This window comes from Oncorhynchus mykiss, chromosome 13 (genome assembly GCF_013265735.2).
Source record: "Oncorhynchus mykiss isolate Arlee chromosome 13, USDA_OmykA_1.1, whole genome shotgun sequence".
Taxonomy (NCBI): domain Eukaryota; kingdom Metazoa; phylum Chordata; class Actinopteri; order Salmoniformes; family Salmonidae; genus Oncorhynchus; species Oncorhynchus mykiss.
In genome coordinates this window covers 15,530,548-15,556,008 of record NC_048577.1, presented here as the reverse complement: position 1 = coordinate 15,556,008, position 25,461 = coordinate 15,530,548, and the positions used below count along the sequence as shown (strand labels likewise).

The following is a 25,461-nucleotide window of genomic DNA, read 5'->3' as shown; positions in this document are numbered from 1 at the left end:
AATTAGCAAAAGAAAAGGGCTGTATCTTACACTATTTTCTCTGCAACATTTTATTCCGCAAATGCTGCATTTCTCCCTTTTTTCCCGTAAACTGTTAACAGGAATCAACAGAAGGAATTCAACACAGTGGCTCACCAGTACGTGAGCAGCTCTGAAGAGGTAGCTGAAGGGATAGTACAGGAGGTTGATGAAGGAGGCAGCGTACAGGTCAGCATAGCGCATCACCTGAGAGGCAAACAGAGTCTGTCTGGAGCCAGACCTGAACAGACTACCCATCATGCCGTAGCACATGTCCATGTCATGGGTCACTTTCTGGGGAGGGGAGAAGAACACTGGGTTTAGATACTCAGCCCGATATTTCAAGCTCTGGTGGAAGAATGTGATGACCATTGTCAAATATTTTTTAAATGGATGGTATTGTACTCGTGTTACGTGTACATGCCGACTACTTCCTGCTGACTACTTCCTGCTGACTACTTCCTGCTGACTACTTCCTGCTGACTACTTCCTGCTGACTACTTCCTGCTGACCTCTTGCCAGGTCCCCTTCTAAAAAAAGAGGTTTCTAATACAAAATGGTAAATTCCTCGAGGAGGACAATGGAAATTCAGCGACTTGTGTTCCGGTATTTCTAAGCTTTCGATGGGACGGGAGGAGGATCATAGTATTTTCAGGATTTACTTAGGGGTTGTAAGACCATATAAGTCCACAGTTGGGAATGATTTGGTTGAAAGACAAAACTGAAACCTGTAACTATTCAGGAACACATGTGGACATATTGAATAATGTTTCTGTAGTTGCTATGGAAACGTGTAGAATCAGTACCTTGACCCTTCTCTGGAGAGCACTGATGTCAGGTCTCTCATTACTACTGCTGTCCAGATGCCTGGAGAGATGGATGAGAATGGGTAGAGGGCAAAGAGATAGAGAGAAGAAGGGGATTGGAAGTGAGAGAGCGTGAGAGAGAGAGAAGACAGTGCTAGTCACTATTATAAAGAGCAAGAGGGAAGGAGACAGGCCTATATAGTTAGATGACTGTTTCTAAATGGGCTGAAGTCTGACTGTGAAGCCGGTTATCATCAGACCGATGGGGCAAACCCTGCAGACTTTGGCCCAAGGGGACACACACACACACACACACGGAGCCGATGGTGACGCACACCAACGCACGCAGTCAAACAGTCGTTCACGCACGCGCCAGGTGCAGAGGCAGCCTAAAGAGCGAGCAGAGGGGCGTTGTAGGGGAGTAGACGGTGCAGTACTCACTTGTAGAGCTCTGCCAAGAAAATGTCCAGGCCCTGCAATTCCTCAAATAACGCTGTAAGACAGAAGAGGAGAAAGGAGGCCAGGGTCAGTCTCAGTCACAACATATTTCCCTCCTCCCTTAAAATCAGCGGTGGAGAAAGTACAGATACCACAAAAAAAACAACGCAAGTAGTACTTTAAAGTATTTTTTTTACACCACTGCCCTTAATCACAGGTGTTGGCTCACTCTTGTTCCATCTGTTGCTTTTTCACTCTCCCCCTCTTTATCTTCCCTTCTCATTCCCCCTCTCCCTGGCACGCTGTCACTCACAGGCCGTTGAGAGGTTTACGAGGGCATTTTACAGCTACAATGACACGTCACAGTTATATTTGTGTATGTGTGCCTGTGCATGAATGTGTGTGTGTGTGTGTGAGTGTGTGTGTCACTGCTATAGTATACAACCCTTGACTAATTAATACCCCTTGACTTTTTCCACATTTTGTTTGTTTACAGCCTGAATTTAAAATGGATTACATTGAGATTTGGTGTCACTGGCCTACACATCATTTCCCATAATGTCAAAGTGGAATTATGTTACGACATTTTTACAAATTAATTTTAAAAATGAAAAGCTGAATTGTCTTGAGTTGATAAGAACTCCACCGCTTTCTTATGGCAAGCCTAAATAAGTTAAGATCCCTCAGTCGGCAGTGAATTTCAACCACAGATTCAACCACAAAGACCAAGGAGGATTTCCAATGCCTCGCAAAGAATGGCACCTATAAAATGAAAAAGCAGACATTGAATATCCCTTTGAGCATGGTGAAACTATTAATTACACGTTGGATGGTGTATCAATACACCCAGTCACTACAAAGACACAGGCGTCCTCACGGATTTCACCGTGAGGCCACCATGACTTTAAAACAGTTAGAGTTGAATGGTTGTGATAGGAGAAAACTGAGGATGAATCAACAGCTTTGTAGTTACTCCACAATACTAACAAATGACAGAGTGAAAAGAAGGAAGCCTGTACAGAAGAAAAAAATATTGAAAAATATGCACAAAAATAAAAATAAACTTTACGTCCTGAATACAAAGTGTTACATTTGGGGCAAATCCAACACAACACATCACTGAGTACCACTCTTCATATTTTCAAGCATGGTGGTGGCTGCATCCTGTTATGGGTATGCTTGTCATCAGCAAGGACTAGGGAGTGTTTTAGCATAAGAATAAATAGATAAGCACAGGCAAAATCCTAGAGGAAAACCTGGTTCAGTCTGCATTCCAACAGACACTGGGAGACAAATTCACCTTTCAGCAGGACAATAATCTAAAACACAAGACCAAATATACACTGGAGTTGCTTACCAAGATGACATTGAATGGTCCTGAGTGGCCAAGTTACAGTTCTGACTTCAACTGGCTTGAAAATATATGACAAGACTTGAAAATGGTTGTCTAGCAACGATCAACAACCAAATTTAACAGAGCTTAAAGAATTCTTTAAAGAATAATGTGAAAATATTGTACAACCCAGGTGTGCAAAGCTCTTAGAAACTTACCCAGAAAGACTCACAGCTGTAAATCGCTGCCTAAGATGGTTCTAACATGTATTGACTCAGGGGTGTGAATACTTATGTAAATGAGATATTTCAGAGTTTCATTTGAAATTAAAACACAAAAATGTTTTCACTTGGTCATTATGGGGCTTTGTGTGTAGATGGGTGAGAGAAAAAATATATTGAATTGAATGTTGAATTCAGTCTGTAACAACAAAATGTTGTATAAGTCAAGGAGTACGAATACTTTCTGAACGCACTGTATGCCATTTAGCAGTCATGCTGCATACATTTTACGTACTGGTGGTCCCGGGAACCAAATCCATAACTCTGGCGTTGCAAGCACCATGCTCTACCAACTGAGCTACAGAGGACCAGTGCTCTCCAGTGTGTCCATCAGCCATTTTTATGTACGAGTATCTGTGTGTCTGCACACGTCTGTCTGGCTGCTTGCATGGGAATGTCCACCCGTCCTTTTTTTGTGTGTGTGTGTGTGTGTGTGTGTGTGTGTGTGTGTGTGTGAGAGAGAGAAAGACTGCGTGCGTGTGAGACTCACAGCTCTTGTCAGTCCAGACATGCAACTCCTGGGCCAGCTCGGGGATGACGAGGAAGGTCCTCCAGCCCTGGCGTTTCTTGGACTTGAGGATGTCCCCGAAGATGTGGTCTCCGATGTAGACGATGTCCTTCCCCTTGGCCCCCAGCAGGTCACACACGATGTCAGAAGAACCTGGGCAAGAGAGAGACATATTGAAATGGAGATGTTACTGGACGTTATTGTTTGATTAAAGATTTGTACCACGTTGTTTTTCGATTCATACCATTGTTTTGTTTTTAGGGAACCCGGACCTCCCTGGAGAACAGTGAACGTTGTTGAGAAGACTATGCTGGCTAAATAAAGGTTAACTGAGATCCATCATGTTTAGAAGTACTCTGCTAGTTAGATGATTTGTGAAGTTGGCAGTGCTGTCTGGCGGTTTGTGCTGTGAGTCAGTGCATGTCCCCAGGTATCTTACCTCCAGAGTAGACGATGCCATGGTGCAGGGGTCCGGTGTAGGTCCCGATCTTCAGCCGCCCTGTCGTCTAACACCAGAGAACACATGGAACAGTAGCCTCACCGCAAAACAATGTCAAGTATATGTATTCATTATGGATCCCCATTAGTTCCTGCCAAAGCAGCAGCTACTCTTCCTGGGGTTTATTATAGATCCCCATTAGTTCCTGCCAAAGCAGCAGCTACTCTTCCTGGGGTTTATTATAGATCCCCATTAGTTCCTGCCAAAGCAGCAGCTACTCTTCCTGGGGTTTATTATAGATCCCCATTAGTTCCTGCCAAAGCAGCAGCTACTCTTCCTGGGGTTTATTATAGATCCCCATTAGTTCCTGCCAAAGCAGCAGCTACTCTTCCTGGGGTCCAGCAAAATGAAGGCAGTTTATACAATTTTAAAAACATTACATTCACAGATTTCACAACACACTGTGTGCCCTCAGGCCCCTACTCCACCACTACCACATATCTACAGTACAAAATCCATGTGTGTGTATAGTGCATATGTTATGTGTGTGTATGCATGTGTCTGTGCCTATGTCCCTGCTGTTCCATAAGGTGTATTTATCAGTTTTGAAATCGAATTTTACTGCTAGTGCATCAGTTACTTGATGTGGAATAGAGTTCCATGTAGTCATGGCTTTATATAGTACTGTGCGCCTCCCATAGTCTGTTCTGGACTGTGAAGAGACCTCTGGTGTCATGTCTTGTGGGGTATACATGGGTGTCCGAGCTGTGTGCCAAAGTACAAGTAGTGATGAAGTCAATCTCTGCTCCACTTTGAACCAGGAGAGATTGATATGCATATTATTCATGTTAGCTCTCTGTGTACATCCAAGGTCCTGTCATGCTGCCCTGTTCTGAGCCAATTGCAATTTTCCTAAGTCCCTTTATGTGACACCTGACCAGAAGACTGAACAGTAGTCCAGGTGTGTCAAAACCAGGGCCTGTTGGACCTGCCTTGTTGATAGTGTTGTTAAGAAGGCAGAGCAGCACTTTGTTATGGACAGACTTCTCCTCTTAGCTACTGTTGAATCAATATGTTTTGACCATGACAGTCTCCTCAACTTGCTCAAATTAGAATTCTTTAGAAGTTGTACTTCACATTGTGTGACCGATCAGGCTACCACACTACCAGGCTACCACACTACCACACTACCGGGCTACCACACTACCAGGCTACCACACTACCAGGCTACCACACTACCAGGCTACCACACTACCACACTACCAGGCTACCACACTACCAGGCTACCACACTACCACACTCAAAAAAAGTCTTGGCACTGTGTTCTGACAGAACCCGTTCTCCGTCTACGTGAGTGTAGAGGTGTGATGGTGTAATTACTCACTGTGTCGACTTGTCTGAGCACCGTTCCCTCTCCAAAGAACAGAGGCTTCCTGGCGTCCACCAGAATCAGGTCAAAGTAGGACTGCCACGGCCGGTGGGATGTCCCGTGCTGCAACACAACACAGATTCTGGTCAATGCGTAGCGACGATAGTTAAATTATATAGATGCATGTAGTTAACAAGATTTCATGTCTGAGGGAGAATGCTGTACGAATGTTGAAATGATTCTCTTACCTTTGGGCCGTGGGGGAAGTCAAACAGGTATGTCATGATCTTCTGTGAGAAAATGTAACAACATAACGAGCCTATTAGTCATCTCATGTAAATGTATTTGTGACTGGGACAGATACCGCAGCTATACGCCCCAGTTCAGTACGCAAACACGTCACCCCAGTTTCATATGCAAACGTGACAGTTTGCCAGGACATGTTTTGTGAAGCTGTGTGTGCGTTTGCTTTGCATATTAAATGTTGCTCTGCATGGATGTTTAACAAGGGAGGACGTACCTATTGTTTCGGACTCTGAAGGATGTCTGTTACTGTGTACTGTTCATGTGAAGCGTCCATTCCTCTGTCTGTGTGTGTGTGTGTGTGTCTGTGTGTGTGTGTGTGTGTGTGTAAACAGTGGACCTGGGCACTTAGCGTGGTCAGTACTGTGTACTCACGTGTGTGTATTTGTAGTCACTGTTGGTGGCCAGGAACACCTTGGCTACTTCATTCATTCTACTCAGCAGGAGAGGCAGCTTAGCCTTCATGAGAGAGAACACTAAATATTACAAAGCCATTGTCATATACAGTGCGTTCGTACAGGCATACAGACAGAGACGTAGAGTAAATGTTAACTTCTCATCAGGTTTTGAAGTCGTCGTGCCAGTGTGTTCCCGCAGGATGTTAATGTGTGTACTTACGTCTCTCACTACATACTTTTCAAGGTTCTCTACTGTCTTTTCCTTCAGGGTGCCCTGGAAGACAGGACTACAGGTAAATGGGTTGAAGTACGTAGAAAAATAACAAGCACGCATCTATACATCACATAAAATGTCTTCTTCATAATGACACTCAGCGTAAACCAATGTCAATCATTTTCAGGGTACATACCATTAGCACGATAAACAGTAAATGATTGCTTCAGGATAAAGATAATAACTTCAATACGTTGAAATGGAAGTAAAGTGAATTGAAGTGAACAAATGATAGACTTCCTCATCGCGCTACCTTGAAGTGGATCCAGTCGACGGCGTCGCGGATGTCCTGGAACATGCTCTTGAAGGACATGAAGAGGTCGCCATCTTTAAAGCCAGTCTCACAGCTGAGGTAAGGGGGGAGGAGAGGGACACACAGAGCCAGTGGACAGGCCAAGGCCAGACAGAGAGCTTTGCTTTTAAACGCTAGTAGCCATTTTTCACTACATTTTTTTGTTTTGTTTTTGTTTTGCTTTTAAATGGGATAGTCTTCCCTTGTTTGAGGTGGTTTCCAGCCAAACAGGAAAGCAATCTCCCCCTAAAAGACCAACAACTCGTTTCAGAGGAGAAGACATGCAGCCATTCCATTGCAGATCACATCATCACACAAAGAATTCATTAAAACTAATCGCTAACAAATTATTGTATAATTATATCGAGACGATGGACATGATATTACATCATGCCAGATGATTAGTCATTACAGATTCCTTTAAATAATAAAAGTAATGAAATCTGAAAATATGGAATTAAGTTACTGCATGCATTCGTGGAATGATTAGTATGGAAGACCAATAATCATTCAGAGAGCTGAGTAATCCTAATAAAGTATCTTGTTTATGACACAATAAAAGGGTGGTCCTATTACTCAACCACTGGCTTAACAGGGTTAGGGCTAAAGTATTGGAGGATTTTTATTGGAGATATGGACCTACCCTGTTGTCATGTTGTCTAATTGGCTTATCAAATGTTGCCATGTCATATCCAGGAATTACTTGTATATAACCCACAAGACAAATAAGGTGGGTAGGGTGACTAGGGATTCCTTACCTTGCATATCTGTCACAGTTTGAGAAGAAGTCCACGAGGCAGGCAAAGAGGTAGGTCTCTGGAGAGAGAGGGAAACTGTACTGTAAAATCAATCGAGTGTCAATAAAGTTGAGTTGAACTCCATGGCCTTGCCTCAAACTGTGCTCAGACAAAATGGAGGGCATGTCTGGGCTTGTCCCTCTTATGAATGACAGTTGAATCTAGATGGAGATAAACACATTTTTAAATAATTGAATGGCTCTGGCATGGACAGAATCTCTCCTCCTTCTACCTGGCAAGTTGAAGAGAGTGTTGAGGATATAGAAACGTTCAGTATCGTCACGTTGGATGAACTTGTTCGGGTATAGCTCCCGTATTTCAGGTCTGGGGAGAGAAGAGAAAAAGAAAATGCAACGTCAGGAGAATTTCTTGGCAGGTAGACCGGGATCTAACCTTCAAAAAGCCGCTCAATGATCTGGGGAGAAGGGGTCGTAGGGAGGACATTGCGAGAAGGTTAGGAGAGCGTTGGGTTCACCACTTACCCTCGTAGGAAATTGAAGCCGTGGACACAGACCAGGATGTTGCCGTAGGCGTCCACCTTTAACAGGTTCCCATACAGGGTGTCAAACACCAGGCCTCTGAAGAAATACAGAGAAACAACATCATTCAGTCAGTTAGAATACATCGAGAAATGGTTGACACACGATCTTTAAAAGCCCATCAGACAATCTACCTAGCTACAACCAGGACCAAATTAGAAACCCACGCAGCCAGGTATTAAAATAGCATTAAAACATCCTCACCATGGCAACAACATGGCAACCATGATGTGATAGGTAATAGGTACCTGGTAATAAAGTACAGCTGGTGCCCCGTTGACATCAAAGCGTTTTCCAGTTTAAAAAAATTGAAATATATATAGCAATATATCACCATGGCAACAACATTAACGGTACGATGTGATTGGTGGTCACCTGGTGGGGAAGGCGGGGTCGTAGACGAAGCTGAGCAGCTCCTGGGGGTAACCGATGTGGACCAGGCGCTCCACGGTTAGCTCAAAGCCCAGGGACTCATACTCTGGAGATTTGTACACTGGAGAATAGGAACACAGACAGACAGACGTTAGCATTTAACACAAGCCGGTGTAGACTACAGAGTCACACAGCAGCACTCCACGATGCCTATACAGGGACGTAATTACACTGACGCCATACATTTAGGAGAAGGACGTACGAGGAAGTCTAATCGCTTGTTTGCGAACGGACCACTCTGTAAATAGCAGCCTCCCATTTATCCTCAACCAGCCAATGTGGACCCATTCACCTTGACTAGATAACAGCATGTCAGCTACCGCAACGTGACATGATGGTGATGCAACGTGAGACAAGTATTTTTAAAATAACTCTAACCGTCAGGGTATCTGGGATACTGTTGGTAATAACATAGCCTAGCCCCTCTCCCCTGAAAGTGCACATGCTCGGGCACACACACACACACCGAGCGCAGGGGCCTGAATACCCTAGGATCTAATCCGTGGAGAAACAGGATCCACCGCTCAACTCTGGACTCTGATACTAATGAGGCCCGTGGAGACGATGACATTCAGACGCCAAACAACCAGGCATCTCTAGGGCCCTGTTCATTAGGGCACGTGACAGAAAACAGTTTACACGGTTTTGCAAAGGAAAAGGATAATAAGCCTTTCTTATTGGGCAGGTCCATTTAGTCCCCACCTTTTTGTCTGTTTGGTGCCTAATGAACACACCCCCAGGCCTGGTGAGCCAAGCCATGGGTGAAGGGGAAAAGTAGAGAGGGATACAATGTCCAGGCCTGGGCCAGAGGGGCCTATCAGCCGATGAGAATGCTAACTGACATTGGAAGAAGGCTCTGTCAGATGGTATTCATATAAAGGGTGTTTTTCCACATTAGGTCCAGTCAGGCTGCAGGAGGGGAGGACTTGGCTGATGCTTAGAGGGAGCAGGAAGGACAATGTGGGGATAGGCTAGCTAGCGCTGAGACCCCAAACGTGGAAGGAATAGGCCTGGGCAAATGTGTCTTACTGAGTTAGCACGCGTGCACACACACACACAGACGGACAGACAGAGTGACAGATATAGAGAGAGAGAGATACAGACAAAGGAGTGTGAATACCCATCTTGGTGTAGTGTGTGTGCGCACATTTACCCATTTGTGTGTTTTCTCCCTCACTCTCTGGTGAGTTGAAATCCCCTGTGGTGTTCCAGTGTCCCTGGCTAGCTAGCGAAGCAGAGGAGTGGTGGGCATCATGCCCAGTGCTGCAGCCTCGAAGAGTCGCACAGTCCTGGGCCAGACTCCTCCATACAAATACCCCCACCTTTCCTCTCCTCATCCCTGCCTCCATTTCCCTAAGCTCTGTGGCTGTTACAAAGAAACCTATTTTAAGAGTATTTTCCCCTCCGCCACCTTCCCGATCAGCTCTCTCTTTGGTTGGCCCGGTGATGAGCAGAATTCTCTCTCTCTCTCTGCACTGTCCACTGCTGTGACCTTCAGACAGCTTTAGCTTAAACACACACAGGCGTGGAAACACACGCACAGCCTATTTATGTCTGTATATATAACACAGTCTAGTCCAGGGATAGGAAACGCTGATGGAAGTGGGGGTCACAAAAAAAAAAAAAAAAAAAAAAAAAAAAAAACAGAACTCATGAGGATGGGTCTGCGTACCTACATCCACACCCCCAACTTTCGAGCAAAACATTTCAGCGGCCCCCCCCCCCCCCCTCGTGACAGCGAAAAAAGAAAAAAAAAACTGCTTTTTTTTCTTTTTAATTCCTGCAATTCTACACATTTTTCCATGGGGCGAACAGAAAAGTTTGCAGTTTTTAATATGATAACTGGCCCCACCCCGGTCGCTAAATTTGGTCATGGTCACTACAAGTTTAAATAGGTGAACGCTAGACTAATTTACCAATCTATTAAAAAAAAAAAAAAATCCCTGACATTTCAAAATTGCACCTTGTGTGTTCTATTATTCTAAATCTTGGGGGGTGAAATTGTTCCGTGGCCCGCCGGTGGCCCATCCCTGGTCTAGTCCATTAGATTTACTGGTCTGGGACCATGTTTAAGTTGAAATAGTTGATTTGTTTACTCATAGGTGAGGGGTCTACCTTACATTTGGGACGAAAGTGACCCTGGAGGGCTGTAAATTCTAGCCTAGTCACTCACACACACCTTAAGGGGTATAATTATCGGTCAATGACTGCATCAGGAGAGGAGGATTTAATGGATCCCCAAGCTTAGTGTGTGTTTATGTTACCAAGCTATAATTTACTACTTTCCAATGTCACTTTCGTCCCAAATGTAACGTATACCCCTCACCTATGAGTAAACAAATTGTGTGTGTGTGAGTGAGAGAGTGAGAGAGTGAGTGAGTAGGGTAGAATTTATGTAAGCTCTACCCCTCACCTACGGGTAAACAACTTAACTCTAACTAGAATATGGTTGTAGACCTGTAAATCTATTGGACTAGACGGTGCTATATACAGATACATAAACAGCCTTCATCCCAAATGGCACCCTATTCCCAATAAAGTGCACTAATTTTGACCAGAGCCCTATGGCACCAGGTCAAAAGAAGTGTACTGTAATCGGTAATAGGGTGCCATATGGATCGTAGCCATAGCTTATGACATATGAAGTGTCTTCTGTACAACTTCCTGGTTGCTAATTATAGGCCTAAGTAATTATATAGCTGTATCGGAGGTGGGTCCAGACATCGCTGTCACTCAGACAGCAATATCTTTATTAGACAGCAACACCTTGTCAAAATAACATAAATTAACATGAGCACTGTTAGTAGCTTGGGCTCCGCTCTACCAAAGGCTAAGAGTTAGCATAGCATAGTCTAGCTTATTCCAAAACGAATGGCTTTCAGGCTAATCACCATGCTACAATAGAACAGTGAAAAATAACCCCGTGCCCCATAGAACTAACAGGTCGACAGTGTGGCTCCAGTGTCATTTGAGCTTCTCAGAACAGTGGAGTCTCTCACTAGGTTGTTTTCAGAACAGTGTGTGTGTGTACAGTGTGTGTGTCATTTGAACTACAGCCCAGTGAAGCCTCTCTATGTTGTGTTTTCAGAACAACGAGTCGTCGAGGACAGATGTGTCAGCCAGCGTCGCCGGGGGCATCTAGTTACCACGGTAATGTGCCAGAGGCGAGTGGGCAGGGAGTGTTAGGCCACATAGAGCTGTCCTCAGTGGATGATTTCACGCCCTTTGATATAAACCACAGTTAATAACGGATGACCTATCATCGAAGGGCATGGTTCAACTAATGCCCTTTTCTTTTATCAGGCATCGTGGTCTTGATGTGGAAATACTGTATCGTAGTGACATGGATAGACGGGAGGACATTTGATCTCCTCTGTGTGACACAAAGCTATTGACAGAAGGCCTATATCATAGAGGAACATGGTTCAACACTGACCAGAGATCACGGTCCTAATACGAACATATAGGAACACCGTCTGGTTATGGTCTATTTACAGTCAGAGGATTTCTTGCACATTTAACCATGCTGTATGAAAACAATTGTGGACAACTCCTAACAGCCCCCTGTTCAAATCCTCACTAGAAACAGAAACCAATGTATAGCCTACCTGCTGCCGTGAGAAGTCGTCCCAGTGAGGGGTCTGACTCCTCAGGCGTCAAGTCCTATCACCATTGGTCAAGACACTATCTAGCTAGCTAAACGTGCTTCAGTGACTCAGCTAAGTGGAGGGTTGGTAATTAATCTATAAATACAGTGTGTGTGTGTGTGTGTGTGTGACTTTGAGGAGGGGGTCATCCCTAGGGAAAGGGGATCGCTTGTACCCGCAAACACATGGCCCATATCCCATTTCCATAATCTGAGGGCAGATTTTACAGACGCTCAACTGTTGACATGTAGTCTCTTTATATGGGACGGCCCATAACCAAGTGATGATGTTTACAAGATGCCAGGGCTATCGTATGGCTTCACTCAACGCTCGAGTTGGGACCGAGCACGACACAGCGACACCTCAGCCTCCTGCCGGTCACTGGGGAGAACCTCATCTAGGGTTCTGGTGCGCCTTGCGGTTACAATCGGGCACGGACTCATGTCAACGCCATCATTTAGACATTGTGTCAAGTGATGTCCCCTAACGGACTTTAGCATTCATGTGGTTGACAGTCAGGTTACAGACAACCTATTGTCACTTAGAAAACTATTAGAGAATTAGTGCTACTTTAAATTAGTGCTATATTTTTTACTATTACTTACTGAAATACAGAGAAACTGTACTAGTGTTAATATTTAGAAAGTGAGGATAGTCTTAGCCATTCACTTGAGGTCAAAGAGTTTTGTTGTTTGCATATTCCAATGACAGAAGAGACTAAAAACAATACATAAACTGACATCTAAATCAGATTACAGATTCAGTTAACGCATTTTCCTCCGTTACAGTATCCTTCTGAAGAACTCATCACCTTTTTCCATCATCGCTGTACCCCAAGAAACCTACACCTCCACTGCCCTTCTACCCACCACCCCTAGTCCCCAGTGAGTCTGGTCTGGGCTTATCAAATGACATGTGAGCCCCTGTTCTGACCCGGTGTACTTTGTCAACAAACACTGAAAGAGAAATCAATATGGCCGACGACTAGTTGCTATGCCAACCAAACTAGAGTTGAGCCTACATTGTAAAGTAGTGACGGTGGGCTGAGTGCACCCACACACACACTGTAAAGAAGTGTTAATGGCCAGGGCATCGACTGTAGTGCACTTACCGGCTAGAGTGTAATCCATATCGAAGCCAAAGCATTTAATCTTCTCCATGGCCAAGCTTCTGTTTACAAAAACTCTAAAAAGGGAGGAAACAGAAAGATAGAATCAGAAGAGTGATTTTGAGAGACATACTTTTTTGCCCCAATGTATTTAGTCAGCCACCAAATGTGCAAGTTCTCCCACTTAAAAAGATGAGGCCTGTAATTTTCATCATAGGTACACTTCAACTATGACAGACAAAATGAGAAAAAAAAATCCAGAAAATCACATTGTAGGATTTTTAATGAATTTATTTGCAAATTATGGTGGAAAATAAGTATTTGGTCACCTACAAACAAGCAAGATTTCTGGCTCTCACAGACCTTCTTTAAGAGGCTCCTCTGTCCTCCACTCATTACCTGTATTAATGGCACCTGTTTGAACTTGTTATCAGTATAAAAGACACCTGTCCACAACCTCAAACAGTCACACTCCAAACTCCACTATGGCCAAGACCAAAGAGCTGTCAAAGGACACCAGAAACAAAATTGTAGACCTGCACCAGGCTGGGAAGACTGAATCTGCAATAGGTAAGCAGCTTGGTTTGAAGAAGTCAACTGTGGGAGCAATTATTAGGAAATGGAAGACATACAAGACCACTGATAATCTTCCTCGATCTGGGGCTCCATGCAAGATCTCACCCCGTGGGGTCAAAATAATCACAAGAACGGTGAGCAAAAATCCCAGAACCACACGGGGGGACCTAGTGAATGACCTGCAGAGAGCTGGGACCAAAGTAACAAAGCCTACCATCAGTAACACACCACACTGCCAGGGACTCAAATCCTGCAGTGCCAGACGTGTCCCCCTGCTTAAGCCAGTACATGTCCAGGCCCATCTGAAGTTTGCTAGAGAGAATTTGGATGATCCAGAAGAAGATTGGGAGAATGTCATATGGTCAGATGAAACCAAAATATAACTTTTTGGTAAAAACTCAACTCGTCGTGTTTGGAGGACAAAGAATGCCGAGTTACATCCAAAGAACACCATACCTACTGTGAAGCATGGGGGTGGAAACATCATGCTTTGGGGCTGTTATTCTGCAAAGGGACCAGGACGACTGATCCGTGTAAAGGAAAGAATGAATGGGGCCATGTATCGTGAGATTTTGAGTGAAAACCTCCTTCCATCAGCAAGGGCATTGAAGATGAAACGTGGTTGGGTCTTTCAGCATGACAATGATCCCAAACACACCGCCCGGGCAACGAAGGAGTGGCTTCCTAAGAAGCATTTCAAGGTCCTGGAGTGGCCTAGCCAGTCTCCAGATCTCAACCCCATAGAAAATCTTTGGAGGGAGTTGAAAGTCCGTGTTGCCCAGCAACAGCCCCAAAACATCACTGCTCTAGAGATCTGCATGGTGGAATGGGCCAAAATACCAGCAACAGTGTGTGAAAACCTTGTGAAGACATACAGAAAACATTTGACCTCTGTCATTGCCAACAAAGGGTATATAACAAAGTATTGAGAAACTTTTGTTATTGACCAAATACTTATTTTCCACCTTAAATTTGCAAATAAATTCATTAAAAATCCTACACTCTCTCATCTTTTTAAGTGGGAGAACTTGGTGGCTGACTAAATACTTTTTGCCCCACTGTACAAGAGAGTTCTACCTCTGTGTGTGCAAGGAGAACATTAGGATAAATTGCCTCTCACAGAAGAAGAATGAGCAGAGGTATTTTGGGGATTAAATCATATGTTAGCCATCCAGTGATGGCTAACGTGGTTCTCGTTTTGAAATATAGCCTAACAAACGTCTACAATTGATATGCATGGCCTCTAAACAGATATTAGAAACAATCTGGCACAGACAATGAAGTCAGTAAGCTCCTATTTTCTCTAGCCTTACAAGGCACGTTCCCACATGTCTTAAAAACATAGGCATTTGAGTATTAGACAGGTAGACTCGCTGTCTGAGCTTTTTAACCTTTTAAAAGGCATTATTAGCCCTTAGACAGTGCATTGCTTCCTACAGGGTAGGTTCACAAGTGCACACTATAGCAAAACATTTAGCAATGGACAACAAAAATGAGCGTTTCTTATTGGACACGATCCATCCCTGTTTCAGTCGGTTTGGTACCTAATGAACATGACTCTCCATTCTGCATAGACAGCATGTTTACGGTGGCACCTCAACTAGCTCAACTGTTCCCGGTGTTAAATCTGAAGGCACGGCAGGGGGGTCTGCATGGCCAGAGTGGTCGGCATTGTTGGCATATCCTGCCTGACACTTTCTGATCCAGCCATCTCCAGTGGCAGGCTAGGCAGCTACCACAAAACAACTTATACTGCAAAGTAACTTGTATAAAAAAGATAATGCTACACATCGAATTTCACAATTTCTTTATAAATATGTTGGTATTCAAAAAAGGTCTCCAGATGTTTTTACGCACAAATCAACATAATTCATCTAGCCATTTGTTTTATATCTCATACAACTAGCAAATCCAGTTCCAACTACTACATATCTGTTAATGAGATTGAAAACATGTTGACAGGCATTCCACAAACCGGTTTTTCTTCGCTCCGAAACAGTCAATCCACATCTGACACAATCCTCATTTCCACAAAACCCCAACATTACCCCAACACCACCTTTTTCCTACTCAGGGAAATAGTAGGTCCGGAACGATACCAGTATCGCAATACTCGTTAGTATTATGGCAAAATAAATAAATAAACAGATTTACCTTCTTTACAAAAAAAAAGTCCTATTGTTGGTAACAGACATCATGTTGTCATCAAGTCGCATTTATATATTTTCCAAGCTATAGAACACAATATTTTAAATACAGCAGGTTTTTAAAGGAGCAAAGAATTGTCTGCTTTGTGTTTTCATTTTTACCATGGAAAACATATTCACTATGATCGAATACTCATACTAACCACACTAATGTACTATTTGTGACTTAAATTGAGTATGTAGTATGCTTATTGGTCATTGTATGGATATAGTTAGTATGCCAAAAGTCATACTAAAAATCGCCAAAATACGAAGTATACAAGCAGTGGACACTATTTCTGGGCTTTTAGGGCCCATAATGCAAAAAGGGCGTGGCTTCACAACGTTTTCAGATTTGAAAAAAAAAATGGTTGAAAATATGCAGCTAAAGTACAGCGAGAAAGGATACAAATTCATTGCTTTCACTAATTAAGACAAATGTTAAGAAAATGTTGAGCAATGTAATAAAGTCATGACTTTTAAAATAAGTTACATTACACGTTATGTTGGCTGACAGTTAGCTAACCTTACGAACCGCATAGCATATCATCACAGCAGTATGCAAGCTAGCTACCGTCCTAAAGTTAGTTGGCTACTAACATATCGAATTTGCCAGTTAGTATATTAACTATATGCTATATAACTAACTACCCAATGTTTATTGGCATGATTATTCACTTCATTCTTAGCTATGTGGTTTAGTCATTGTGCATTCTCAACGGGCATTGCTAATTCTGTCGATCTACTCCGATTTCAGAGCACTCTCGTCTCATCAGAGGGCGCGTTGTAAATTCACGCTGGCTATCTTCTCCAATTTTAGAGCACCCTGAGTGTGCCAGAGCGCAGAATAACTGATGAATTTATGAACGCTCAACACCCATTGAATATGGCCGGTGTCAAACGTTGGCTAAAAAAAAAGTGTTGCCAGCAGCACAGTTAGTCACCAACGCGCTGGATAACCAGCTCTGCTAGGGCGAGTAAAATAAGGTGACCAGATTTCTGAAATGAAAACCGGGGACATTTCCAGTTCGGCGGTCAATAAATAATTAAAATATCCAATGTTATTATCTATTAAATAAAAAAAAGAGGTACAATTCCGGTATTTAGTCTAACAGGCACAGTGGCACACTGTGACACTGTGATACAGAAAACAACTATATTACTATATTACAGAAACACTACAGACAAGACAGAACTGATCTGAACAGCCATTCAGTGGTCCTGCTAGAATAAGAGCAGAAGAGAACATGAGCAAAATTTTAAAAAAACAGACAATAGTATGTGTGAAATACTTAACATAAAGAAATAAGATGCTGATGAGATTGGTAACTACATAATATACTTATACCAACCTAATCTGTATATTTCTCAAAAGAATGTATCTTATTCAGGATTGCTGTGTGTTTGGCCAGCTTCTCCATGAACTCCTGGCAGGGGAGGTTAAAGTTGGTCTTCATAATAAGCGTGGCCTTGATGGTAGGAACAGTGAACCTATTTCTTGCTGCTGTCCATAGATCATTCATTTGAGAGAACACTCTCTCGACTGGTGCATTACCTCCAGGTAAGCACATGACAACAGACGCTAATCTAGCCAGGTTAGTGTGTGGGATGTCATTCTCTTTGAAGTGGGTAACCACCGTGCTCCATCTCTGACTAAGTATTGTCTCCGATGTTTTCCATTCTTCAAGCGATCCCCCCTTTAGGAACTCATGCAGGCCAGTAACCTCGTCACACAATGCATCCTCATTGATGGTCACATTGGGGCATTTTTCCTGCAGTGTGCCTGCTGCCTTCTGGATCTCTTCATGCAGAGGTTGCTTTTTTTAAAAGGAGACCATGTAAATCTTTTAGATTATCTGTGTGCTTTTCCCATGCTTGCAAGTAGTTCACAGCCATAGTGAAGAATGATTGGGATGTTTTGAGAAATATCTCTTTAAACATGGCTCCATTTTCCTCTAGCTCTCTCAGAAGTCCAACAACTTAGTCAATTTTGCCTCAACGTTTCTCAGAATTGCAGCGGACTCCACAGCACAGTGGACCTGGCCTCCAAGCATCTTGATCGTGTCACTGAATACGGTCAAGTTTCCATGGACAAAGTTCAGTCAGTGGATCTTCGAACATTGTTCGCAGTACAACAGGACATTTGTCTTCAGAAATAAATAAAAAAGGATTTCAATAGCACATACATTTTCAGCACTCTTTCTAGAGCAGGGAGCATGAACATCCAGCGAACATAGCTGTGTCCTCAAATGTTATGGTACTTCTGGCCAACAAACTCACAAAAGCCCTTCAGTCTTTCTACTCTGACGGTGAAAATATGAACATTTTCAAATATCTTTGCGAGCAGATACCCAACATCATATCCAAAGCTGTTCTGGCCGTGTTATGAATGATGTGGGCAGGACAACCTCAGCCAATCACCTCCCGCTGCAGAGCATTTTTAACTTTGGTATGGACATTGACCCTCCCCAGCCTATTCAGTCGTCAGAGAATGTTTTCCAGGTTACATTTTTGGATGATCACCAGGACCTCAGTTGCAATTTCCTCTGCTGTTTCTCCATTCAATTCAGCAAAATCAAGCATGTTTCCACAGATGTGTTGCCACCATATATCTTACAATATCCGACTACTATTGGCAGCATGTCTTTACATGTCTATGATTGGAGGCATCAATGGACAGGGACACAAATTCAACCTGGTCTAGGTCCTGTGTTACCAAAGTAGTTGCCCATGGTGCTAACCCGCTACTCACTATGGCGTCACATTTTGTCCTAGCATATGTAAACTTTGGCTCATAAAGCTTCCGTTTGAGTTGTGCTGTGCAGTCCATAGATCTGCAACTATGATTGTGTCACATAGTGTGGTGTGCAAAGACACCCTCCTGCACAGCTAAACCATATTCTTCTTGGGAAGGCTCTACCTTCTTGAGGAACGTGGTGGCAGAGGGCAAACCAACGCGGCCAATCAGAGGCTTTATGCTTTTTGGTCTGCTGATGTTCTACCACCGCCGTTCTTCTCCGGCTGCCAATCGAAAGAGAGGATGCAGTGAACCATTCTATCGTCTTGATCCGAGTGTAGTAAATGGAAATTCTCTCATCATGTTTATCATAAAGAGTGCATTTCCGTTTCTTGGAAAGAGTCATTGTATCTCCTCTGTCTGCTCTCCTTCACTCTCCTTGTGCCACTCTTAATTACTCTCTCAACTCTTTCATTCTCCTCCAATCTTCCTCCTCTTTTCTTCACTCATCTTCCTTTCCACCTCACTCTTCTACACTCTCCTTGCTTCACTCTTTTTACTCCCTTCATTTTTCCTTCTCCTTCCTCTCCAAACTGTATGAATAAATAGCATACTATTAGATAACCAAAGTATTTTAACAGATTCCCATTGCTTGCCTCATGTTTGTATTTTATCTCTAAAACATTGTTTGGAATAATAAATTGGCAGGCTCTGTAACCACATCTTCACCTTTCTTCCTCTGTCTCCTTCACTCTTCTTTCCTATGCAGTCTTCCTCCTCTCCTTCCTCCCCACTGCTAATGCTATCCATGAACATTTCTAAATACATTTTCACACTACGTGAGCTAGCATAACCTATTTAAAACCTTATAGAGCAGATCATCTATCTATATAATAAATTGTGACATAACATCACCAGCTAGTATCTCAAACGAGTGTAACTTACCTGGCTTGAAAAGACGTTTGTGGGGATGTTGTGGATTCACTTGATACTTGCTAGCTTCTGGCCGAGTTTTCCACAGCAGTTCTCTCTAAAACTATCGCGAGCAAGTAGTTAGTAGAAGAAGAGTGAATGAAGCTGCGATAGCGAGCAGCCCCCCCTGTTGGCCTAAACAAGCACAATGCGATTGAGACATTAACCCGTAGGCTCTGTCTTTCTTGCCAAGTAAAATATTTCACTTTGCAGTCTGTTTTTAATGCACAGTTAAATAACGGGGACAGCTCCAGCCGAGGACAGGCAACCAAAAATGGGGACTGTCCCCGGTGAAATGGGACATCTGGTCACCCTAGAGTAAAATTACACCTAATTTGTGTCTGGAAGTAGCTAACAAGCTAGGCAACGTTAGCCAGTTAGCTTGGGTGCTTGACTGCCGTTGTGAGGTCAGAACGCTCAGATCAACCCTACTCCTCGACCAGAGAGTCCAGTGTGTGCGCTCTGAACGCTCCAAGAGCGAAATGCTCTGAATTTACAAACGCTCCAGATTGAAATTATGAACACACCCGAAATCGTAAAAGGTCTAGCTAGTCATTTGTTATGCTAACAAGCTAGCAAGAGGTTGCATAGCAACAGCATCAACTTCCGGTAGACAGGCAAAGCACTAGTACACTCAACTGAAAGGATACAGTTATTTTACAGTATACTCAAATTAACTAATAGTATGTAGTATATACACTCATTAAGTACGTAGTATATAGTATGTTAAAATGGGTATTTGCAATTATGATACTGCTATCGTCACAGACCTCGGAAATAGACCATAATACATTCAGAAATGATCCAATATTATGCCATTACCTTGCTGCAGCTCCATACTGAACCAGCTTCCACTGCGAGTTAAGCCCGGCGGCAGACATTCAATGCACTGTGTCGTGACTAAAAGTGTACTAGCCTGCGCTCTGGCCTAGCCCGTTTACATAATGCTATTCCAACTCCAGCCCAGAAACAAAAAGAGCCCACTCTCTTTGCTTCCTTGCCATTCAATTTCTGACGTGTTGCAAAATGTATTGTTGCCATTCTGCATCGTTCTCTGTTGTTGTTGTTTGTGGTGCCCGTTTGTCACTAGTGTTGTTGGTTGGAGGGAGTTGCCGTTTGCTCTAGCCCTCAAAGACATCCAGAACAATCCATCAGGTGGAAACAGCAACAAACTCAGTGCCTCCCAGGCCCTAAGCCACTGGAGCTAGGCTACTGTACAGTACTAAGGCTCAAGCCTGTATTCGCAAAGAGTCATAGTGTACTAGGATCAGTTTAGCCTTTTAGGTGATAATGAATGTGATTGTATGGACCGGAGGGACCTGATCCTAGATCTGCGCTCCTAACTCTGAGACGGTTTGTGAATTATTTCTATCAGGAATAAGGAGAACGTAACACCATTCACTGCTTTAACTCAGAAGAATTTCATCAGAAATAGCCAATTACCTAATGTGGATGATACGATTACAATGTCAGTGCACTGGATGTGAGGTAGACCTACTACTGACACTAATCTGTAGCTTACAGCCGAGGTCTCTCTAGGCTAACTGATAACAATCATCTGGAATGTGAGTAGGCCTAAGAAGGACCTACTGTATTCTCAGCATTGAGTACAAAGCGGAGTCTTGAAGTAATGGGTAGAGTTCTCCTTGTTATACAGTCCCCCTATGAACAGGTTAAACGGTCAAACTGTAGGTGTACAGTTCAGGTCCTCCTTCTGCAAATAGACCAAGGTGTTCTGGGGCTATTAGCACTGAGGTGAACGTGAGTGGGAGTCATAAATGTGTGCGAGTACTCTTCTCCCTACTATTGACAAAGAGTGACAGTGGGGGACAACCCACTTTGACCTGATGACTGGGCCTCAAATAGACTGAATGTGTGGGCCGGCCTCCCATACTAGCCTACCATTACCAGATTGTCTGGTTGTCGCCACTGGGGTCTGACTGAGGGATTCACTTTTAGGTGCAGGCGACGTAGAAATAGATTTACTAGAACGGGTAAATCCCCTCAAGAGCACAGTGATTCTATTTCTATGTAGTCTATCTCTAACAGTGAATCCCTAGCTTAGGCAGACCACAGCGTGTGACAATCAGGCAGATTTGTGTACCACCAGTAGCCTTATCTTATGGAAACAGTACATTGAACCTATCGTGAAAGAGTTTATCTAGGACTAACAAATGGTGTTCGCCTTACTGACTGAGTGTTTCATTGTATGGTCTCATCAACCTCTCAGCAAAGATAATATTTCTGTAAAGGTTGCTGATGTTTTTTTTTTAATCTGCAAAGCTTGTTAAACTAAGCCTGACATTTCAACAAAAAAAGTGTTGTTAGATGTCCATAAATGTATCAACCCCTCTCAAAACCAGCAAAACAACCAGGTAGTAACAGTTCAATGCTGTTGTCATGAGGGGCTTCGCTTACAGACTTCCTTACAGATGCCAGAGTGTCAGTGAACGCAGATAGACCCAACAGTGACACAGTGACAGAAAAGTGACAGCTTTAGTGGCGCTGTAATGTCCATAGGTTATGTAACCGTATGAAATAAATGCAATTAACCCGCACGCGCACGCGCACAACGTCTCTTTGATGAAGTTAAACGTTGCACAAGCGGCTGTTTATCTCACTCACGTGAAGCCGGCATTCCTGCCCACTGCCATTGTCTACCGTTAAGGCCAGCTAACCAGCATGCACGGCCAAAGGCTTCTATCCTGTCATGAGATAAAATGCATTAAGGGCTCATCTATTTTAGGGTCCCCATTTTCAGTTATAAAAGTAAGTGACTGTCAAACCATTGTAACCTATTTTACGGCTGGGCACCACTTTAGCCTATATTTAACGAATTAGAGGACTAGTTTATCGAGTTAGGACATAGAGAGAGGTTATTTGACCGCTGCACGCAGCTAGTGTAGAACCACACACACAGTCACACACTAGAGCTGGGATGATGAACCGAAAATTATCGACAGACATTTTGCAGATATCTTTCATTACGATAAGTAGCCTATAGTAGAGGAATGTGAAGTTTGAAATGAAATAAGTTTGTTAATGACAATTGATGGCTACAACCATCAAACAGGTACTAGAGGTTTAAAGGATCATTTTAAAAACCTGTGGTGTACATTCATGTTGTAAACTTATCGTTCTCGCCTAAATTCAGGCAATTTATCGCAATATGGATTTTTTTTCCATATCGCCCACCTCTAACACACACACACACACACATCACAAATTACATGTCAGTATTGAGAAAATACACGTGTTTCAGTCAAACAGGATGTTGGTATAACGGTCATGAGGTTCCGAGGAAGACGCTTCAGACAGGAAGTGTTAGATTAAAACCACAGAGACTTCAGAACTGAACGGGTGTAAAACAAACTAGTACACACGGACTCTGTAATATACGCTACATGGCTGACAGGTTGTCACAAGATATTTGACCAAAGAATAACCTACAACTACACCACATTCAAATCCACAGCCATTTATCAAGACATACTGAGTGGTTATGACGGTGTGAACTGAGAATTAGGAAATGTGAAAAGTGGAAATGTGTTTACCCCAAGTTGAAAGACATTTACAAACAGAGGGTTGGGTTAACACATTTACAGCCAAGTAGTATCATAGCGTCCTGTCATATGTTGCTGCTGTAATTATCTGAAGTAGACTAATGACTAAAGAAAACAGTGACACACAATACCTGCTACATACAGTATAGTAGCTTAATATAACTTAACCTTATTATACATAATTTACATGTTAGTCATTTAGCAGACGCTCTTATCCACAGTGACTTACAGGCACAAGTAAGTGCCTTGCTCAAGGGCATATCAACAGATTTTTTACCTAGTCAGCTTGGGGATTCGAACCAACAACCTATCGGCTCCTGGCCCACAGCTCTTAACCGCTAGGCTATCTTCCCAGTGTGCATCCATCCATACATATAGTAGCAGTCATAAATTTGGACACACATACTCATTCAAGGGTTTTTCTTTATTTTTACTATTTTCTACATTGTAGAATAATAGTGAAGACATTAAAACTATGAAATAACACGTGGAATCATGTGTTTAACACTTATTTTGGTTACTACTTCTCTCAACCAGCATTACCTGGTTTGCTTTTCCAACAGTCTTGAAGGAGTTCCCACATATGCTGAGAACTTGTTTGCTGCTTTTCCTTCACTCTGCGGTCCAAGGTAGGGGTGGTATACCAAAGGTAAACCTATTTGGTAAAAGACCAAGTCCATATTATGGCGAGAACAGCTCAAATAAGCAAAGAGAAACGACAATGTTTCATTACTTTAAGACATGAAGGTCAGTCAACGCTGAACATTTCAAGAACTTTTAAAGTTTCTTCAAGTGCAGTCGCAAAAACCATCAAGCACTATGATGAAACTGACTCTCATGAGGACCGCCACAGGAAAGGAAGACCCAGAGTTACCTCTGATGCAGAGGATAAGTTCATTAGAGTTACCAGCCTCAGATTGCAGCACAAATAAATGCTTCACAGAGTTCAAGTAGACACATCTCAACATCAACTGTTCAGAGGAGATGGTCGAATTGCAGCAAAGAAACCACTACTAAAGACACCAATAAGAAGAAGAGACTTGCTTGGGCCAAGAAACACGAACAATGGACATTAGACCGGTGGAAATCTGTCCTGGTCTGATGAGTCCAAATGTGAGATTCTTGCTTCCAACCGCCGTGTCTTTGTGAGATGCAGAGTAAGTGAATGGATGATCTCTGCATGTGTGGTTCCCATCGTGAAGCATGGAGGTGTGATGGTGCTTTTCTGGTGACACTGTCAGTGAATTATTTAGAATTTAAGGCACACTTAACCAGCATGGCTACCACAGTATTCTGCAGCGATACGCCATCCCATCAGATTTGTGCTTAATGGGCCTATCATTTGTTTTCAACAGGAAAATGACCCAACACACCTCTAGGCTGTGTAAGAGCAATTTGACCAAGAAGGAGAGTGATGGGAGTGCTGCATCAGATGACCTGGCCTCCACAACCACCCTACCTCAACCCAATTAAGATGGTTTGAAATTAGTTGGAGTGCAGAGTGAAGGAAAAGCAGCAAACAAGTTCTCAGCATATGTGGGAACTCCTTCAAGACTGTTGGAAAAGCAAACCAGGTGAAGCTGGTTGAGAGAATACCAAGAGTGTTTAAATACACTTTTTTTGGTTACTACATGATTCCATGTGTTATTTCATAGTTTTGATGTCTTCACTATTATTCTACAATGTAGAAAATAGTCCAAATAAAGAAAAACCCTTGAATGACTAGGTGTCCAAACTTTTGACTGGTACTGTACATACATACCTATGGGAACATGTCACCCCTGACAGTATCAATAACTGTGGGTAACTAATATGTCACTGACAGTGTCCATCCATACATACCTATGGTAAGCCTCTCTGCGGTACTTCTTCATGGCCAGCCCGTCCATGTTGGCTGGAAGGTCTGCATAGTTCTGCAGTCTGTCGCTCCATGAAGTGGTCATATTTATACCTTTAAAATCCTCTGAAAGTCAATCTAGAGAGGGAGAAAAAAAAAAAAATTCACCTTGACATGATTCTGCAGTTTCCTCTTCTTGCGCTTTGAGCATTGGCCTAACTGAACATTATATAGGAAGATCTATTTAGCGTCAAATATCTCTGAAATCTTCAAACAGGAAGAGTATGAACTCTCAAAGAGTTCACTACACTCGCTCTGCGAAACCTGTACGAACGAGCCACAGTTGCAAGCCACTGCCTGAAAAACTAATTATGTAGTTCTAAGGCGGGGAGAACTGCCGGGCGGGGAGAACCTAGTCCTCCAGTCACACCAGCTGTTTGTTATGTCAATGACAGAACAAAAAGAACCACAATAATCTTATCTAATCCCTAAACTACACTAGGCCAAGTCTGTGTGCCAAATGGCACCCTATTCCATACATAGTGTACAGGGTGCCGCTTGGGACACATCCCTAGTTTGAGTCACTCTTGACGACTAAAGAAATTGAA

General features: G+C 43.1%; 1 protein-coding gene across 4 annotated transcripts in view; it reads right to left on the bottom strand.

Moving 5' to 3' along the window:
• Positions 1–25,461, bottom strand: part of LOC110485755 (cytosolic purine 5'-nucleotidase) — a 32,383-nt gene that overhangs the window by 4,377 nt on the left and 2,545 nt on the right. For 2 of the 4 annotated variants that reach the window (XM_021556911.2, XM_036940411.1), the window contains exons 2-17: positions 24,859–24,991; positions 12,986–13,059; positions 8,171–8,288; positions 7,739–7,834; positions 7,489–7,580; positions 7,218–7,275; positions 6,421–6,514; positions 6,114–6,167; positions 5,871–5,954; positions 5,441–5,482; positions 5,208–5,315; positions 3,824–3,890; positions 3,367–3,537; positions 1,266–1,317; positions 825–885; positions 136–312 (exon numbers count right to left, since the gene is read on the bottom strand). In XM_021556911.2, coding sequence (XP_021412586.2) covers positions 136–312; positions 825–885; positions 1,266–1,317; positions 3,367–3,537; positions 3,824–3,890; positions 5,208–5,315; positions 5,441–5,482; positions 5,871–5,954; positions 6,114–6,167; positions 6,421–6,514; positions 7,218–7,275; positions 7,489–7,580; positions 7,739–7,834; positions 8,171–8,288; positions 12,986–13,059; positions 24,859–24,959 — 1,449 coding nt within the window. In that variant the 5' untranslated portion in view covers positions 24,960–24,991. Of the gene's footprint in view, positions 1–135; positions 313–824; positions 886–1,265; positions 1,318–3,366; positions 3,538–3,823; positions 3,891–5,207; positions 5,316–5,440; positions 5,483–5,870; positions 5,955–6,113; positions 6,168–6,420; positions 6,522–7,217; positions 7,276–7,488; positions 7,581–7,738; positions 7,835–8,170; positions 8,289–12,985; positions 13,060–24,858; positions 24,992–25,461 lie in introns of those variants that run through there. The other 2 variants (XM_036940412.1, XM_021556913.2) reach the window with 2 other exon arrangements.